This window comes from Fulmarus glacialis, unplaced genomic scaffold, assembly GCF_000690835.1.
Source record: "Fulmarus glacialis isolate BGI_N327 unplaced genomic scaffold, ASM69083v1 scaffold10040, whole genome shotgun sequence".
In the NCBI taxonomy this organism is placed as follows: Eukaryota; Metazoa; Chordata; class Aves; order Procellariiformes; family Procellariidae; genus Fulmarus; species Fulmarus glacialis.
This window is the reverse complement of record NW_009185794.1, coordinates 1-19460: the sequence shown is the minus strand read 5'-3', so window position 1 is coordinate 19460 and position 19460 is coordinate 1. Positions and strand designations below refer to the sequence as shown.

Genomic DNA, 19460 nt, shown 5'->3' with positions numbered 1-19460 from the left:
TTCTCAACCCCGTATAATGCTGTTCATAGCTCTTCACCATTCTCTCTCTAATACATATATATGTCTAAAAATCATTATACTTCTACAAAGAGGTGTGTATCTCAGTGCCTGTGTATCTCATGGATGTTAGTTCACATGCTAGTAATCAGCTCGAGGGCATGTATGTGGAAGAAAGCAGGTGGTTAGAGTGAATATACCTCAAAAAGCTCTAGAAATAGTTTTTTTGTAAGGTAGCATTCCCAGTCACAGGAAGGGGGAAGTGAACTGGACTGCAGCTTGGGAAACAAAAAACATCTTTAATATACAGCAGTCAGCTTTTTGGAAAGGAACATTTCTGTGAAGCCAGTTCTAGAAGGACAAACAGTCCTCTAAAAGGATACCTTCACTGCTACAAGCCAAACCCCTGCCACCATACAAGCAGCACAGTTAACTTTTTTGCAGATCACTTCCCCCATCAGTATGGCTCTCCACAGCAGCCCTTGTTCAAAGTAGGCTTAAGCGGGTTTTTTCTCCACTGTGTTTCCACTTCATTACATGTTCTCGTTTACAAAGGGAGAAGTTATTTTCTTATTGCTGGGAGACAAACACTGCTTGGCAGTGACTCAGTACTAAGAGCTCGCTCGCTCTCTAGAAAAGACCAAGGCGGCTTTAGTTACACAAGACTAGAAATGAGACCTACGGGGACTACAGATGACCCAGCCACCATGAAAGAGGCAGATTGAGACCTATGAATGAATGGCTGTATATCATTCTGAAACACAAAAATCTTCTATATGCACATTTCTGGTCCTTGACAAATATGAGGTATTTAACCAACATTATTTTTCACTTCTCTGTAAATCTCGGCCCAGCCTGTGCCATCAAAATATGACTAGTCAGATTTTCAAAATACTGGGATGATGATCCACTGCACAATTGGTATTTGTAAAAGTGGATATTAGATGCAAGATGACCTTTCCTACTACTTTTCTTAACAGAGTAGAGAACATTATGACTTTATTTTAAAAGGGAAAAATGAGAGTTTAAGATTTCTGTTGCAATTTCTACTAAAAAAAGTGTTTTAAAAAAATCAAATTAGAACTATAACACAATATGCTCCTCCAAAGTCTTTCCAGCAAGATTCACCAATGGTTAACCTGCTGGCTATCACTGCAAGATCAACAAATAAAATGTTTGCATAACTATTTATCACTGAGCTGGATTTAAGGAGAAAGTACATCAGGAAATACCTTGTGTGGAAGCCCTTTGTCTGAATTAAAAATTATAATCCTTCACCTGAATGACAGCTACTTTAAAGGTTTTAAAAATCAAGACAAATTAAGCAGGCAGCAAGCATCCATTAAAAGGGAAGGTTCTGTGTTCCATCTTGTTTTGTTAAAAAAAAACCAAATCCCAATGCCCCACGTTTGAATAAACCTTCATTTTAATATATTAATTTTGAAAGGGGAAAAACTCTTCCACTCTATGAAGAGCAGAATTTCACTAAGAGAGGAAAATCCAGCCTTCACAAACTGAGCTGTACTTGAGAAGGGTGTGAATAGCAGAGAAGAACTGGCAGAACATTCAATCTGACAGCCGTGCAGATGGCTCTGAGGGGACAGCTGCATCGTGTGGTGGGATGTATTCCGGTGAATCACTTAAAATGAGAACTGACTGACATTCACCTGGCAAACGTGAGTAGCCCCTTACCCTAAATTACAGGCAAAAAATGGTGCAACAACTCTCCTTTCTCCCCATCACACTTTACCACACTGGCAACTGCATCCTGATCTTATTTTACTTTGTCCCTCCATTACAGTCCAAAAGCATTTTACCCTGAAGTGGCACAAGTCACTCAGGAACAGGATATACTGTCTTTACTCTCCGTTCCCTGGTACAAGATGAAATTTGGCCTCTTAGGTATTAATGAAACTATTAAGTATACCCAAGATAAAATAAATAATCCTTCTATAAGTTACACAGAAAAGTTAATAGGACAAGTCAGTATCAATAAGACAAGCATTCTGCTTCATTTTAGACACTAAAAAGTTCTTGTTTACTACACAAGTGTACAAAGTGTTATTGACCTAGGACTTTCTAATTAAATGATCATTAGTATTTAAGAGTGGAAGCTTACAGCACTGGGAACAAGCAGTGCCTGCACTGTTCACATACAGCCTACAAAAGCAAAGCATTCCCAAGTAATTGCCCCAAATGGCCCAACTGCTTCTACTTTGCGGAAATACACCCCAGCTTTAAAGTTTCAAAACGACAGAGTTAGTCTAAAATTTTCATAAAGGGGGCTGTTAAAGTTTTATATAATTATGCATCAAATCCTTGAACAACAATGGCTTTTTAGTTTTTGAAGTTTTAATTTTTTGCGTTTTTTTAAAATATAGACCACACAAATACACATTATTATACAAACTGTAAGACAAGTACTAACAAGAATCTACTCTGCACAGATTCTGTCCATGAATTCTAATTAAGTCTAATTAATTTCTTAAACAGTGAGAGAAGCAAGCTTGAAAAGCTATCTCAGATGTTCTCCAATGCGGTGAACAGAGCTTTCAGAGTATATGGGAAGAAAAATTGTCAGTGGTTCAAGAACTTATTGCAGCATGATATTCAGATTCTTATAATGCTGTATTTATGATATTGCACTGAAGTGGTGCTCACATTTATAGCCCAGGTCTACATCTCATATATTCAGAAGATCAAGGGCCCAACTGACTCAAGAGAGACTAACACACTGAATCAGTCATGACCATGTAGACATTATTGGATCCTGCACAGGTTGCAAAGTATTCCCTGTGCTTCAATGTGTTAACATCCCTGTTAACAGACGTTAAACAACCTGTGCTCTAAGCAGCCCATACGACCCTACAAACACTGAAGATCACTACAGAAACCATTTCATTAACATCGCCACGGCTTCATTTGATCCTGGTAGAGTGTGAAGTGCTAAGATGACTTGCTGTTTACAGTATCCTTGTCTCTCGAAAAGCATTTGAAGCCAGTCAAGCCAGTAAATTGAGCTCGCCTCTCCTTTTGTGGAATGGAAATGAAATTCCTGAGAAATTCTCCAGGAAACCAGGAGCTGAGGGGAATTAAACCAACTATAAGCAGAGGTGGACAAGAAAACATTTCTTCCTCTGGAATTCACCAAAGCCATTAAATTCTTGCCACTGACAGCTCCTCTGTCACTCAAGAGTTCTCTGCATGGAAGAAAAGTTTTTATTAGGTGTACAGAAGAGCATAATCCCGACTCCCCCTTGTCTTCTTTTGATGCTCATACTTGTTTAATGGGGTCTTTCTTGATTTAATCAGGTTTCACCGAAAAGGATTTCAGACCCTACACTGCTATGAATGACCCACTTATGCCTTGCAAACATCCACACAGAAAGAGGAAGGGAGGATGAGAGATTTATTCCAATACATTTAAATTGACCCCTTAGCTTAACTATATAAAGCCTTAGGTTTCAATACTTTGTATGAAGCGGAGAGCAGGACTGTTCTGTCCATTTTTACATTTAGATGTATTAGAAGCCCGTAGTACTTTAAAGCTAAGTATCCAGTTATGTTTCTTGCACATTTCAAATATACCCTGCTCCTAGATGGTATGAACAGAGCTAATGAAAATCTGTTAAAGTAATCTTGTGGATGTCACCACAGAATAATCAATACATATTTGTTCTACCAAACAGGTTAATAGGCCTGCCACATGCAAAGCAGGCACAGCAATTTGCTGCTCAATCCTAGAAACACAGCGAGAAAGCTTCTGATCTTCGCATCCCTTCTGCAAATTCCTGAAACAGAAAGCGTCTGAAAGCAATGAGGACATTGCCCACAACCATTACAAAATAACCCAGTATACAGACTAAACTCAAATTCAATAGCTACTTCGTAGTGTTGTATGAAAAGCTTTGATTCAATAAATTAAAAATCTCTATGGAGTCAGGAAACAGCACAGAAGCTATTTCTGTGCTTTAGCTCAAATAAGTTACTCTAGCCGAGACCATAAAAATTTAGAAGCAATTTTTTGTTTGCTTCTGGATCACCATCACTCCAAACAACACTTACCCCCAGTCACCCAAAACGTGTATGGGATGTACACAGGGGAAGCAAAACAACCTTTCAGGATAGAGACCCTGTGGTGTTTGACAAGGCACAAAGCCCTATTATGCATAACAGGAAGTATCAACTCTCCACGCAGCTCTGTAGACACAGTCCAGGCTACTTCACACTTACTTAAATCTCTTTGAAGTCTTCTGCAGTGCAAAAGCAACAGCTTCATGTTGAATTTCAGGCATAACAATAGTTCATACACACCACCAACCACAAAAATAATGAAACACCAGTGAAATGGTATTATAAATGAAACTGAATGCTTAATAGCCTGCAGTTGGAGTGCTGCTTATACGACACATCACACACCACCCTGGGTTTCTGACAACAGGACCTTTCATGTGTTAACACTGCTACAAAGCACTTTCACGTGAAAGTAATAGCACTAACACACAAATACTGGCATTTCTGTTCATCTCTTTAGTTCAGGAAGCATTTCCATGGTTACAGTGTTGATCACTATTGGCTTTAAGTAGATTCCAAATATAGACCAAATGCATAGCTTGGCATCTTAAACAGCCCTACTAACTACCCTGCAGGCTAGTTCTTGTAAACTAGCTTTGATCCCTCTGAGGTGTAATGCACTCAAATATGCTACAGTGCCGCCTGAAAACTTAGCAAGCATACTGTTCATTATGTCATCCAGGTCGTTTGTAAAAGCAGTCACCGAAACTGGACAGATCTTCAAGCAATCTCATCACAGCACCTGCACCATATTCTAAAACATTGCTACCCATCTTAAATAGGTTTATCTTGCTTGTGCTTAAATGTCCTTCCTTTGAGGCCATCATGCAGGGATAGCATCAAGAGTCCTACTGAAATCAAAATACCCTTACTGCACAAAACATTACCCAAACCACGTGCACTTTGGGATATTATCTTAGCTATCAGTCACAGGATACTGTTTGCAACAAGTATGCCTTTAGGTAGCTGTTGCAGAGAATGTTTTGGAGAAATTCATGCTATGTATGCATTGACTAGATAGGATTATGCATATTAGTACCACTTTCATTAACGGGATTTAGAACTAATTATTTGCTACTGCTATTAAAAGTTATAGAAGACACCAAACCCAACCTCAAGAAGATGGTAACAATTTCAGAAAAAAATCCCTTTTCCTTGTAGTAATGTAAAAAGTTTACACACGTTTCAGGGTTTTAGTTTACATTCTCTGTGAAGTATATGTGAACTAAGGAAGTGTTCATTTTTCTACTGGCATACACACCAGAAATCAAAAGGATTTCGCAGGCAGCTTATTGAAAGGATGCTCCATTTAGATAGCACTTACAACTAAGTATCAGTAAAACTCTAACCTTATCCAAGGAAATACTTGATAATATACATTCATAAAGCACTCTTGACAAATTTGAGTTCTACTAAAAAAAGCATAGCATACTTGCTTAAGACTGCCCAAAACCAGAAGCAAGGTAGGGGATAGAAGAAAAGGCAAAAACCAGGAGCAAGGAGCTACTGGGGACAGGAAGGTCTGAAGCAAACTTGCTCTGTATTGAAGCATAAATGTGTAGGCTACAGAGCTCATGAAGCTCAGCTGCAGCGTCCAGTGTTTTCAAGCATGAATAAAGTTACATTAGTATTTTAATATTTCATTAAAATAATTTAGAAATTATAAATAAAGCAGGAGATTCAAAACAGGCTATGAAGCAATCTTCCAGATCAGTGCAATTTTACTGGTAATTCACTGTTGAGTTATGCAACTGTAGTAACCAACTTACCAGACCAAGCAAAGAGCCTCTGCTTTCCTGCACCAGAAGAAGTAGCGAGATGCAGAAACCTCTATTCTCATGAGGGATGTGACCAGTCCAGCCACCCACATAGGCTCTTTCTATACAGCTCACTACTTTATCACCCTCAGTGTACCCTTCCTGCGTGGATACTATTCAATAACTGGGCATTTTCATTTCAGAAGAGTGGTCACATAGAAAAGCTTTACTAGCAAAATTATAGTGGCCTGATTGTTGCATACAGCTGCATGTAATGAAACTGGAAGGGGACTGGCTCTTATCCACTTAAGAACCATTTTGCTACATGCAGAGACACAATCTTCTTCCACATAAAAAGTAAACTCTTCAATGATTTAATGCAACTTTATTCAAGCTTTTGGTGGTAAAGGTATACTGATTCAGCAGGCAAAACAGTTTGGGGATAAAGAATCTGACCTGAAGACAAGGGCTAACATTCCATCTTTTATCTGTAAAAGATGATCTTTAATACCCACAGGCATGCCTCAACAGTACTTTAATTGGAAGAGTGGTTTCTTTAAAACAGATACAAGTCATTTGTGGTTTGCTTAAACAAATTTGCACAGCTGGAACTCTGTAATACTTGATTCTCTGTGTGGGAGCCTGAATGTCCATCTTCAGAGAACAAACCAATCACCAGGGTGGGATTTGAGGAGAAAGTGGATAGCCAGTGTACGAGTTTAAGAGTTACGGCTGCTTGCGTCCCAGACACACACAAGAGGATCATTAATTCTCTTCCTCCCTTTAAGAAGTCCAGAGAGCCCAAAAGAGCCCAAGGCATAGTGCCACTCCACTGAAGAGTGAGCAAGGCTAACTTCAACTGCAGCCTCTGAACAATCTTGAGACATGAATCTCTAAAACAAGAAGCTAAAATAGAGAAGTTGAGCAAGTACCACTGCTTCCTCAAGAAAAAAAGATTAAGGACAGAAAACCCAAACATGCTGAATGTAAAGAAAGTAATTTTAATCTTCCTTTCCTTTGGAGTATGCTGGGAAAGCCCGATCACTCAGGTTAGGCTGGCTTGTACTGGAAGACCACTATCAAATTGCTGGTTAGGAAAAAACATAACTGACATTGGTCTAGGTTGAAGGTGGCACATCAAGGACAGAATTTATAGCCATGCCACTGTAAGTTGCTCTTCAGTATACACAGACCTTAGCTGACTTAGCAGGGGCAATAGCAATATCAGACTGACTTGCAATTTCACTTTAACTTGTTTATATTAAATGCATGTGCAAAACTATTCTACAGAGAAAATCAGTGTTCGCCCTGCCTGTGTTCCAAGCAAGACAGATGGAAATCAGTTCTGGCCCAGAAGGCACATAGCTCTGAGCACAGCACTTTGTTCGACAGAATGCACCCTGCAATTGGAGTCAACTACAAACTACTAGAGTAGTTTCTAGGATAGGAAACTTGGCTTCTGACCCCAATTGCACAGCACGTGACTGTTTTGGTCAAGGTTAAAGTACTATAGAGAAGAGGCTGACCTCCAAAAGAGCATCACAGTAAAGGCTGGCAACAGGCCAGTGAAAGCTTAAATGCTTGGAGACCAACGTGATTACTGGGGAATGTGAGCTATTCTCAAGCACTTCCTATTTCTCTGCAACAATGGCAATATAAACCTTTACACAACACAGGAACATATCTTTCTTTGAAATTTTTGAGATACACATATCAAAATGACTGTAAACCATTAAGCTTGTCTTACCATTGCTTGTAAATAACCATTACTTGTCTTACAGCAGGCGAACAATGACAATTATGTTCTGCATTGCTAACAGGCATCTCACAAACGCATAGGATACTGTCACACTGAAAGCAGAATTTGGTATTTAGCTTCCCCATTCCTTTCCAGTTAAGAAAACCGCGTGTCTGGTTCCTCTGCAGTCAAATTTTACTTTAAAATTCAGCTGCAGTCCTACTATGTCCACTGAGGATCTATTTTTGGAACAGTCAAATATTCCTTACTGCTCTATTGCTCCATGCTTAAGTCTCACTTCTACAAGTCCTACAATTGCTATTCATCACTTTTTTGGTCTTAGAATCACAGACACTTTCAATAAGCAGGTCTGTTAAAACATGTTTAACATCTGGAATATGTTAGGGTACCTTAAATAAAATTATTACTGTGTAGACAAAATCTAATTTATGAGTGGGGGAGGACAGGATGTCTACAGCATTGCTACAGTATAGGCTCAGAATTCCTCATTAAACCATTGTCTGAAAGGTTAAAGACTTGTACTACCACAAAGAACAAAGTCTCCTGATCTCCATCCAGATCAACCCCCCCACCGCATGAAGGTTCAGTGAAACAGGTTTGACTTCATTGTCTCAGACTGCACCCACCAGGTTTTAATTTGGCCCAGAGGCAATTGGCCTCTAAGCACTGCAACAGTGATTTCACTCTACCAAGAGTATAATCAGCACAGTAAAGAAAGCTTTGCCAAAAGGGCAAAATTCAAGATAAGTAGCATGGCTCAACCGTAAAGGTCTCGGTTTGGCTTTTGGACCAGCAAAATACCAGCTTGCAGGTGGAGAGCAGCTGTACTCTATTAAGCAAACCAATTAAAATTTATTAAGTACACCAATTAAATCTTGACCATTCATTAATGTAAATGGCATGTCATCAAAATGCAGCATGATAGGGTCTGGGGCCTGCAGACAATTCACCTCTTAAGCTAGGAAGTTAAATGTAACATTTAAAAAAAATCTTAACTTTACATACTGTCTGATGTATCAGGAGATGCCTCAAAAAGGTTAGAAATTGATGGTGGAACATCAACAGTACAGAACAACAGTGGTTCCTCATATGGAACTATTAAACAGACTAAGACTCATCACCATGAAAAAGAGTAATTTAAAAACTGAGGGAGATATCTTACAGATCTAACATGGCAAGCAGCACAAAGAATGCAAGGAGGGTTTTATTGCCTCTTCCAACACAAGGAGCAGGCGGTGTGAAGCTGAGCGAGCAGGAGCCAGGCTCTAGATAAAGGATACATCTCTTGACAGAGCATGTCATGAAGCACAAACTCCTGCTGGAGGGTGTCATGATAGAGTTCGCTTGGCTCCAGAAAGGAATTGGGTAGGCACAAGAAAGCAAGCACGTGCACTGCTATTATAGACAACAGGCACATTCTGGAGCAGAAGGGCTGTCAAGACACATCGCTGTAGAGTAACCCCAGAGAGGGTTACCATATTTTTGTATCATTCTTATCCTCTTCCCTAGAGGCAGATGCTGCCCTTGGCCACTGCCAGATACATAGCACACAAGCTAGATAGGCCTTATGGTGCAATTCACTACTGTGTTTCTCATTAAGAGACAGAATACAATCCTTTTCCCCACATCGAAACACATCATTAAGACATCAACAACCAGGTAATACCACTGCTAGATGCACCTTTGGCATGTTAAGGTGGTACAGCTTCTGCACCCCTGAATCTGCTCCCCAATAAAATACAAACAGAAAGATATCACCTAGCTTCAAAAGATAAGCCAATTAAAAAAGAACAGTCAAGACTCCTTTGATTCTTCTCTAAAAAGCAATTAAAGTCATAGACTATAGACCATCAGTTCTTTGTTCTTTACCCTCCCTTATAGCAAAGAAAGGCAGACAAACAAAAGCAAGAATCAGTTTAGTCAACACAGAACAAACAAGTTCAAGTGAAATTGCTTTAAATCCTGCTCATTACAACATCAGTGGCTGCACCACGCAGACCATGAAACACTTCAATAAGTAATTTCATAGACCCATGAATTCAGTAATGAAGAATTTATCCACAGGCCACTGAATTGCACAGCAAAGAGAGAGTTTTGCAAATTAAGTAGTATAATTTACACATTGAATGAAATAGCCAGAAAAATATCCTCTGGAAAGGAGTCCGCTGACTGATGTTCTGAACTAGACTTAAATGTCTATGGCATTCACATTTTACACTAAATGGAGACAACGCACTCGAGAAAGGAAGTGCTCTCATCAGGAAACTAACTGTTCCCCTTCTGTTGTGGCATAAACAAATATAAATGATACATCGCCATCCTGACCATCACCAGAGAAATATTCATTTTCACAAAACGAGATCTATTATCATCAAAGCAGTATGATATAATATTACAGCAGCAGTAGGCAAGGCAGAAAGTTATCAGTCACAGAGATGCTGAAATGTTAAGAGGTTTGCAATGTAGTTTTCAACTGTTACATAGATTGATCTGCATATATTCCAAAACACACCTATACTCAAGTTTTGAGAATATAAATAACAGAATGAAAACAGTTGTAATTATCCAACAAGTAATACAAAACATATATAACCCTACGGATTTAGATATTTAACTTCACAAATCTGACCATGACAAAGTCTTGAAGTGCTAATTTAAGAGAACCCAAACATATATAATTATGAATTAAAACATTTTTTTAAAAATTCATTTTTAATACGAAAGGGTAGCTTCTCTTTGCTCCCTTCCACAATCCCTCTGTTGTTACCAGAGTTAAAGCTGTTAGGTTCCAAGAGCCCTGTGATATTTTCATTTTCAAATTTACTGATACATAGTCCCCAAACCTTATTATCATAAAGTAAAACCCAAGAGGAATCCAAGACAGAAAATGTTCAAATCTGAAGTTTCATACTTCAAGCAAGAAAGCCAACCAGTCAGCTTGCATGCTACCCCATTAGATCATACAAAATACCTTTTTTCTTCTAATTTTCATTTTTCTAAGGTAAAGACAGATTCCCCTTTATGCCAAAGCAACTCCACAACTCCAAGCCATTAAGCACAATTTGCAAATACTTTGCAAATCTAAATAATACCAGGCCTGAATCAAGTTTCTAATGGTCCCTTCGTTTACTGTTACAGCAACGGGCTTCAGCATTTTTTCAAACTGCATATCCCTAATTATTTCCCCATGGAACCAAGGGCTCCCACAGCGCAACATGTACTGACAAATGCCCTGCTGACTTGCTCTTTCTTTCTTGCAGCCAGCTGCTATCAGCTCACTAATAGTGCAGGAGGGGACAAGCGCCTGCTCCCACAGGGTGCTCATCAGCCTTAAGTGAGCCTGGTGAGGAACTCGGGCTCACAAGGTATTTATTTTCCTTTTTTCCAGGACAGCTTTCAACCAGCCTATCTCCCTAAACTGGCTTGCTGATGAACGTGTCTTTGCAAAAAAGCAACAAGAGCAAGCTGGAACACCAACTTAGCTCTAATGGGAAACCACATATTCAGTTATGTTTCTTTAACTCTTAGAAGAGAGAGCCCATGAACCACAAGCTGAAAACCTGTGGGCTGGGCGGAAATCAGTATTACTTGAGCAAGAGCAATGCAGAGAAAAGCCAAGGCCTTGGGACCTGATCTCAAATTTTGATGGCTCATTGCTTGCTTGCACTCTTTTGGCAACGCCACCCCACGCTGCAGTGGAGCCCGGATGATGCCAGACAGCCCTTCCAGCCATGCTGCCACCGTATCTTCCACCAGCGCGAGTTCTTGGCATGACTCTCACCTCAAACATCACTGACTAATCACAACTGAAATGAGCTGCATGCAAATTGACTGTGAGAAAGCCAAATTATTAAATTACCTGTAACAGGTCCTACTTAAGATTCTACCTGAGCTGCTAACCTGACCTGTCTTAACTATATCATAAAAATGAGATAAAAAGAGTTAATAATTCAGCTTAACAGCCTAGTTCTTCATTTAGAATACACAGTAATTTTAAACTACATGAAAAATTTGAAGACAAATTCACTTGGGAGAAAAGAAAATAGGCCATTTAAGACTAACCTGTAATTAATTTTAACTTCAGCTAATTAACAGATTTCCTCGCAAATTCTCAGAAGATTCACTCTATATTCAGAACGCAACAGTTTTAAGATCACATCGCTGCCCTCCTTCCAGAAACATACTGAATTCAAACTAAGTGCAAAGCAAAACCCATCTTGGTTACGAAAATCGCAATGAATACCCCTCAATTCTGTGTTCCAAAATCTGGACTCTGATTGAATGCGCTTTACGGAGAGTCCTCAGGGGTTGCTTCCAATCCCTCAGGCTCTCCTTCTACTCCCTCTCGTTTCCTAAAAGCACAGCAGCTGAAATACTCCGCTGTAAGACAGCAGTAAGAGCCCCACAGGAACAGGAAACGCAGATTGCTCACGCTGGAGGTGCACGTAACTGGCCATACCATACGGAAACACCTGATTCTACGTCTGCACCGTCGTCTCTGATCTCTAAGCAACCTCTGGCTCCTCATTGGACATGTTTTTAGAATTAACAAAAAAAATACAGCGTATCTCCTTCCCATGAGGTTTTGAAGGCTTTTAAACATACTTCTTAATGGCTAACCACACGTTAAATTACGAGCATGAAGTTATACCTTTTCCAGATCATAACTGTAGTACCATGGGTGTCTAGGACTCCGCGGAATGTGTTAACCACTTCCTTTCTGCCAGGTTCCCATATGTTTAACTTTGGGATTTTTAATTCAAAGGCAATATCACTTGGCTGATCAACAGATCCTAGAGCAGCACTTCGCACCAGTCTCAGAGCTAAAACACCTGCAAAGGGTGAAAAGCTTGGAGTGCTTTCAGAACAAAGCAACAAGAAGTGTTTTGATACATATTTTTCTTCTATTGACACCTTTCAGAGTTTGACAGTAGTGGTGTTTTAGCTTTTAAAGTGTAAAAGACTTGTTAAAAAAACTGAGTAAAAGCATTTGGTGAACAAGAGAACTGCAGCTGTCAGCTACAGTCAGGTCATGTGTTTGCCCACAAAAAACAGGAAACAGCTAGCCATGGAAATATCTAAGCAGGCCATGAAACAACACATAAATTGCACAGTAAGCAGGCTGCTAAGTCAATATTTTTCCCTAGTGCTCAACTTAACTCTTATGTTTGTTAACGACGGCTCATTCCAAACAAGTAGCCAAAAATTCATTTGTTCTTACAACATGTGCTAACACAAGAGACCATCAAAACCGACATAAAGCAGCAGTTAAACTGCAGACGCTTATCCGAAAATAAGAAAATCCATGCAAGGCACTGTTCTACTGCAGTTTTACCAACACATTTCCAACAGTAAATAAGCCTGAATTTTCAACAAAGACAGGAAGCAAAGTGGATGAGAGTCTGGCAGTGATACAACAGCAGGGAAAACCGCTGAGCAGTTTCAGGAGTGGACACTCAGTTTGCTCCCTTCCCCAGACTTTAACTATCCAAGACAAACCCTCAAATAGGTTCACCGCATCGAGGGAATAAATTACTTCCCTATACATTTAAAGCCTACTTTGTGCTTTCACAAGCAGTTGGAGAACGGCTTCCTTTTGCTCACCGGCCTCTCAGCCCCTCTTCACATGATGTGTGGAATGCATTTTTTCCAAGAAAAAGAAAATGAGATTAGAAGGAATAAAAATTGTAGGGATTTATGAGCAGGTGTGGCACTTAACCTGATACATAGTTGTTTGGTTTTTTTTTAAATTACATTTTAAAGTAATCACCTTTAAAATGAAAAGATGATGTACTGCCTGACCAGGAAACTCATTACTAATCTAGATCAAGGGATTATACTTTGATTTGTCAATCTGGAAAAAACCAGATAAATTTTTTCTAATCTACTCTATCATTGAAGGGTATTTATGCCATCTACAATCTTATTACTTTCCTGTAATTTAGGGATACTTTAAATCATGGAGACTTACCTTAAACACTGTTTTTTTCAGATCTATAAACCCAAAGAAAGCCAGTCACCCTGTTGTCCAAAAGCAGCAAATTTGAACCATTAAAATTACAATATAATCAAAAGGGCACTACACATTATACTTATGAAGAAAGATTCATGCTTTAGATACTTTAGATATCCTGTCAGAACAAAGGAAAAACATGAGATCAATTTTTTTTAAAAGGATTTTGATGAGAGTACATAGTTTGGAAAGAAGCAGTTTTCAGCCTCAAGGCAGTGCAAGATTAATTGCTATTTTTATTTTAAAATAAAAGTCAAATGCATTATTTCCACAACTGCAAGCTCTTGACATTGATGACTAGTTTACCTACAGACTTCTCTTCGTTGTTTGGCACCAGTGGAAGCTGACAAATGCCAGGAACTTTAACAAAGTGGAAACATTATTTTAGGTATTCAAAAGACTGCAAAATACCTTTGAAAGTCTGTCTCCTGTCACAGGCAGATTTGGAAATCTTAGTTTTCACAAAGCCGCAAGTTCTTAAAATCTACATTAATTTGACTAAATGTAACAGGACAGGTTTAGAGCACACTTGCTGTGTTGAGTCACATTACTATTCATGTTTATTTCTGAAACTAAATAATTTGTGGCTGTAAATAGGACATTTTCTAAAGGGGCTACAGAGCAATACGTTTTCCACAGAGCTTCAGAAAATCAAAAAAACTCTCTGGTCAATGGTTCAGTTCAATGTTTTTTTCAAAAATCTTACTTATTTTCCATTAGTATAAATTCTGCCCTTGGAATGCCACAGTAGTTGATTATTCAATATTTAAATTTACTTTAGAAATTAAACTCAAGGGGAATTATCTAATGCATGTCAGTCCGAAAATGAGCTGTGAATCCCCAAAGTTAATTTTAGCCTCATGTATGTTAAGAAAGCTTCAAGATTTAAGTTCTTAACTGCCTTTTAACATTAAGAACTACTTATTCAGCAAGTCCCTATATTACTTTAAATCTAAACCTCTTTGAAGCTAATATCAAAAATTGACTCTATGATCTTTAAAAGTTTTATAAAAGCAGCTTCTCAGTTTTTCTCCAATATATTTAACCTTGGTAACTTGACAAGTGAGTCTAAGTAAACAGTCGTTTTTCCACATTTCAGCTGCTTCCAGCATTACATAAACTTCAACATGAACAGGAGGAAAAATGAGGCAAGATTCTATTCAGTCTTACGAACAGCTGTGCAAGTTGGTTGTTTTGGGTTGTTTTTGGGTTTTTTTATATATATATATATACACACACACACAGAGTTTTCAAGAAGTTGATTAGGACAGATAGCATTATGACACAGAGCAGCCAAAAGTAATCATGTCAGCATTGGTAACCATTTGGTGAAATCATATTGCCTGTGTTAGGCGTGTCGGACTAAAATGTGGTAATTTCTAGCCCCTGATTCTAGAATCTTTTCAAATTCAGGAGAGAGTTTCATTAAAAGATTTGCATCCAGTTCTTACTGTTTTCAAAGCGACTTAGATATCATCTGGAACCACACGATTCGCCAGTAAAAGGAAATCTTCAGGGGAAGTAGCTTATCTTACGTTTTACATAGCTTGCCTCTAATGATAAAGGAAGAGAAGAAACATGCAGCAATGGATCCCCAACTCTCTACCAACAACAGTACTTCACCAATTCTCTCGCAGACTTGAGTGATAAGAGGTTGTGCCTTGAAGTACATTGTCACAGAGATACATTAGGGCTCACTAGATGATTTTTGGATTTCGGTGGAGGAGCCTAAGAAAGAAATATATTTTCAACACCAATTCAACTTAGAAAAAGAATTTTCACTGCATCTATTTTAAAAGTCTTTATATCATAATTGTCTGCAAAACACTTGTCAATCTTGGTTTAGATCAAAGTGGAATTAAATCCAGTTTTTTCTTAATATAGCTGCACTCACCCTTCACAGAGAGAATAAAGTTCTCTCAAAACACACTAGAGCAGCATGAATGGAATGCTGATTGTACTTTATTCTCCTTCAAGTACCTCTTTGAAATGGAGGAGAGGAAAAGTGGGCAAATAGGAAGTTTGTAGTGTAAATGACCCATTCTGCAACTGGCATTCACTTGGTTGCTTGTAGTAAAGAAGAATTTTATGCCGATTTCTCTATCTGAAAGCTTAGTATTAGTTTGACTTAATGAGTTCCTATCTGTAGTTGGAACACACATCATCCAGGAAATCTTTACAGTCCACATGGGCTTCACTGACACTGGTGATCTTCATTACTACTCTATAGAATGAATTACCTCTTCAGTTCCATGAAACTCTCAGGGAATGGAGGACGATTTTCCAAATAAAATTTTTAAAACTCCTCAGCACCTTAAGATGAGATCCCATGCAACAAGACCCAGGCTAGAAACAGTGATTTTTGTTAGACAACTCAGCATAAAAACACTGCTGCCACATTGACCAAAGGTTTCTTCGAGAGGCTTTTTACTGACAGCTGAGTGTTTCTGGTGTATGGGTTTAAATCTCTATTTGAGGACACATTCTCTGGTGCATATGAAAGAGAGGGACAGAGGGGAAAAAAAAAAATCAAACATAAAAAATGTATTGTTAAAGTTGTTTGCTGGGTGCCTTAAACTCAAGCTTGGTACATACCAGAATGTGCTCCTCATTTCAGAAGAGCTGTTGATACAGTTAAAATAACATTATAGCACTTTTTTTGTTGAGAATATGCAACATAGTACTTCCACTGTAGTGAGTACAAAATTTGACAGGAATGTTCCTTCCAGAAATAGTTCATCAACTTACACAATCACTATTCAACTAAGGGAAAACAGTAACAAAAAGCATCAAACTATCATATAGTGTTTATATTCTTTAAAGAATTTGGCACATGGAGGCACTCCTCTACATACTTCAGAAAATGCATGAACAGTTTTGATAGATCACCACAAGGAATTTTACACATTTTAAAAACCAATAACATAACAGAAGCGACATGGCAGGAGAAGGATGTTCATCCAGTGATCACATTCTGAACAAGTTCAAGTGATAACTCGCTGCCCTGACATAGACAAAATAAATCATATGTATTATCGCTAATCTAAACTTCTAGTCTCAGAAAGCATCCTGTTCAGCTGACTGTGTCTTTTTATAGACATTCTTCTCCTCTTAGTTCACTGTTTTAATTTTTCAACTATTGTTTTCTCCTAGTTGCATATGTAATATAGCCTCTTCCTTCCCAAAGGAGAAAAAAAAAAGTTTCATGTCAGAGAAGACTTAGTATTTGTTAAAGGTTATTCTTCAAATGTTATCCCCAAGTTACAGAACAGTTTGAGAACTAAAAGTTAATATTAAGTCAGAAGTGTTTCTAATTACACCCAATAAAGCATTGTGAAAAATTCTGATGTCAGCATTTTAACTCAAAATAGCCGTGAAGAAATAACTTAAAAGAATTTTTGCCTTCAGTTCAACAGCAAGGTAAAGACTCCTCAGTTCAGCAAACAGCTAGAAAATTTTGCCCAAGAAACTAATTTTTGTTGACTAATTTAAGAACAAGAACCAGTATACTTCACCGAAGACCGAAGTTCACACACAATCAAATTTAAATTAGAAACCATCTGAAATCTAGCTGTCAGAGTGTAGTAAGGTCCTAAAAGACCTTGAACATATCACAGTCAGATTCTTCACCACTCATTAAAATAACCACTCTCTGCCTTGAAGTGCTTGCAAGAGCACGACCTGCATGTGTAATACCGGAGGCAGTTTCAGGAATAAGATAAAAAGAAATTGAAGTATTCCCCTTAGAGTGATCTAATCCTTTTTTGCCCTGTGACTGCGAAGGATCACTTCTGTAAGGAACTCTGCACTCCGAACCATGTGATCTATCTAAATATTTACACTATGAACACTATTAAAACTCTCCTCTGAAGCCATTAAACATAGTATTTTCAGCAAGTGAAACAAAACAATTACTATTTAGATAATTATTTTGTTTTAACTGTTCTTATCAGGTAGAAGCTGACCTGACTGCTCTCCTCAACTGCTCTTTGTAACTCACGAGAGCCACAGAGCTGTGGTTTTGGCTGAAAATGCTTAAAAATGTCAAATACCTACTTCCTTTCTGTTTTCCAAAAGAAAAAAGGGAGGGCGAGTGAGAAAGAAGAGGGAACCCGATTAGGATTTTCTTCTTTTTTTTGTTACTACTTGTAACATTGACGCACAAATTAGCAACCATGCACCCAAAAGGCTTTTTGTTCATCTCTCTGGCCTCCTTAGCAATCGTCTTTTTTTTTTCCTCTCCCCCAAAGTATTACCAATGCTCAGAATGCTTTCTCCTCTTTCGTTCAGGCTTATCCTTGCTTTCGTGGCTTTCTCTGTGCTCTCTAGTCCTGCAGACTCTATACTGATGAAGATGCAACCACAACAATCTTTTAATCAATGTACTTGACACTTTCTCCCGCGGTAAAATAGATTGCTCCCAGCAATCAACTGGGAAGTACGCTTCAAGCCCACTTTTGCTTTAACTTTAAAATAAACCTATGAACTATATCTAAACTTTGGGAGAAAAAGATAACACATTATGTAAAAAAATACTCTGGGTAGAGAAGAAACCATCAAAACACATACCTCTCGTATTCTGTCTATCATTTCAGATCTGTATGTTCTACAGTACCCACCAAATGGAGCCCAGTAACTACTTAGCCACACAAGGAACAGTCAAGGAACAAAATTACAGCAAAAATGAATACTTACAGCCATAATTAACTCAAAAGGGTGTTTATACACCCGTACGGGGGATTGATACTTCTGCACCATAGCTGCAGTTAGTAAGATCAACTCAAACCTGAAAAAGAAATTTTTAAAACCATCTGTCAAATGTAGGAAACCATTTTCAATCTTCTCTTACAATTATTCTGTGCGTGATACCATGCTAGAAATTCTATAGGAAAGTCTCCACAATTCCTTGACACCTTTTTTTTTTTTTGGAAGATGCAACGGGGCCCTGAAAAGCTATGTATATTTTTATCAGAAATGACTTATTTCTTCCAAAGGCAACACAAAACTAGCACATTTTCAGTCCAGTTTTAGTAACAAGTCTTCAACACACTTTATGACTCCTCATCAGGATGGTGAGAATTCCTGTGCTGCTGCTGCTGAGAACCGAACATTGACACACACCGGCTAAAGGCAGAAAAGCACTGCCCAGTCCCCCAGCATGGGAAGTGGGCTGCCTTGCTTATCGGTCATTCCGAACTGGGACTGGGTTGGGGGGGAAAAAAAAAAAAAAACCAACCAAAAAAGGGGATTAAAAAATATAACAAGTGTTAAGAAAACTTGTTTTCAGAAAGAAAGAAAAAAATGGATCACTACAGCACACTGATGTAAGGCATTCCTTCATCATTTCCAAATCACATTAATTAAGACTTTTGAGAGAGAAACTTAAGAGATAGCTGGGGAGAAAAACTTAAAGAAACTACAAACATTCCAATATACAGCCAAAAAAATTCACTAGCAAAACGGACAGGAGCTATTCCAATGGCTTTGTGTCTGCTTTCCCCAGCGAAGTGTCTGACCCAAACTCTCTTGAATGCAATCACATTTATTGAAAAAATACTGGCAGTAGCGCTTGCAGATGAAACCACGGGCTGCTAGCCAGACTCATTTTAGCGAGAAGCGGCTTTGTTACAATAAGTTAGTATTATTTTTATTTTTTAATGTGTTCTCACGTTATCTACAGTGCTTCTGGAAAGCGTTATCAGCTCCAGCTGAGGAGTACGGCAGATGGGCCCCGCAGCTTCTCGACGCGAGAAGCAGCCAACAATAAATTCAAGAGTCACACGAAAGTTCACCCGACATCCTATTCAAGAGAGGAATTTACCCATGACTACCCTGCATTTTAAAAAAACACCTGAATCAG

General features: G+C 38.6%; 1 protein-coding gene across 1 annotated transcript in view; it reads right to left on the bottom strand.

Moving 5' to 3' along the window:
* Positions 1-18358, bottom strand: part of SEC14L1 (SEC14-like 1 (S. cerevisiae)) — a 39472-nt gene extending 21114 nt beyond the window's left edge. Inside the window, exon 1 of the mRNA XM_009578307.1 lies at positions 18296-18358. Within this exon, the coding sequence (XP_009576602.1) occupies positions 18296-18358 (63 nt within the window). The remainder of the gene's footprint in view (positions 1-18295) is intronic.
* Positions 18359-19460: the final 1102 nt, after the last annotated feature.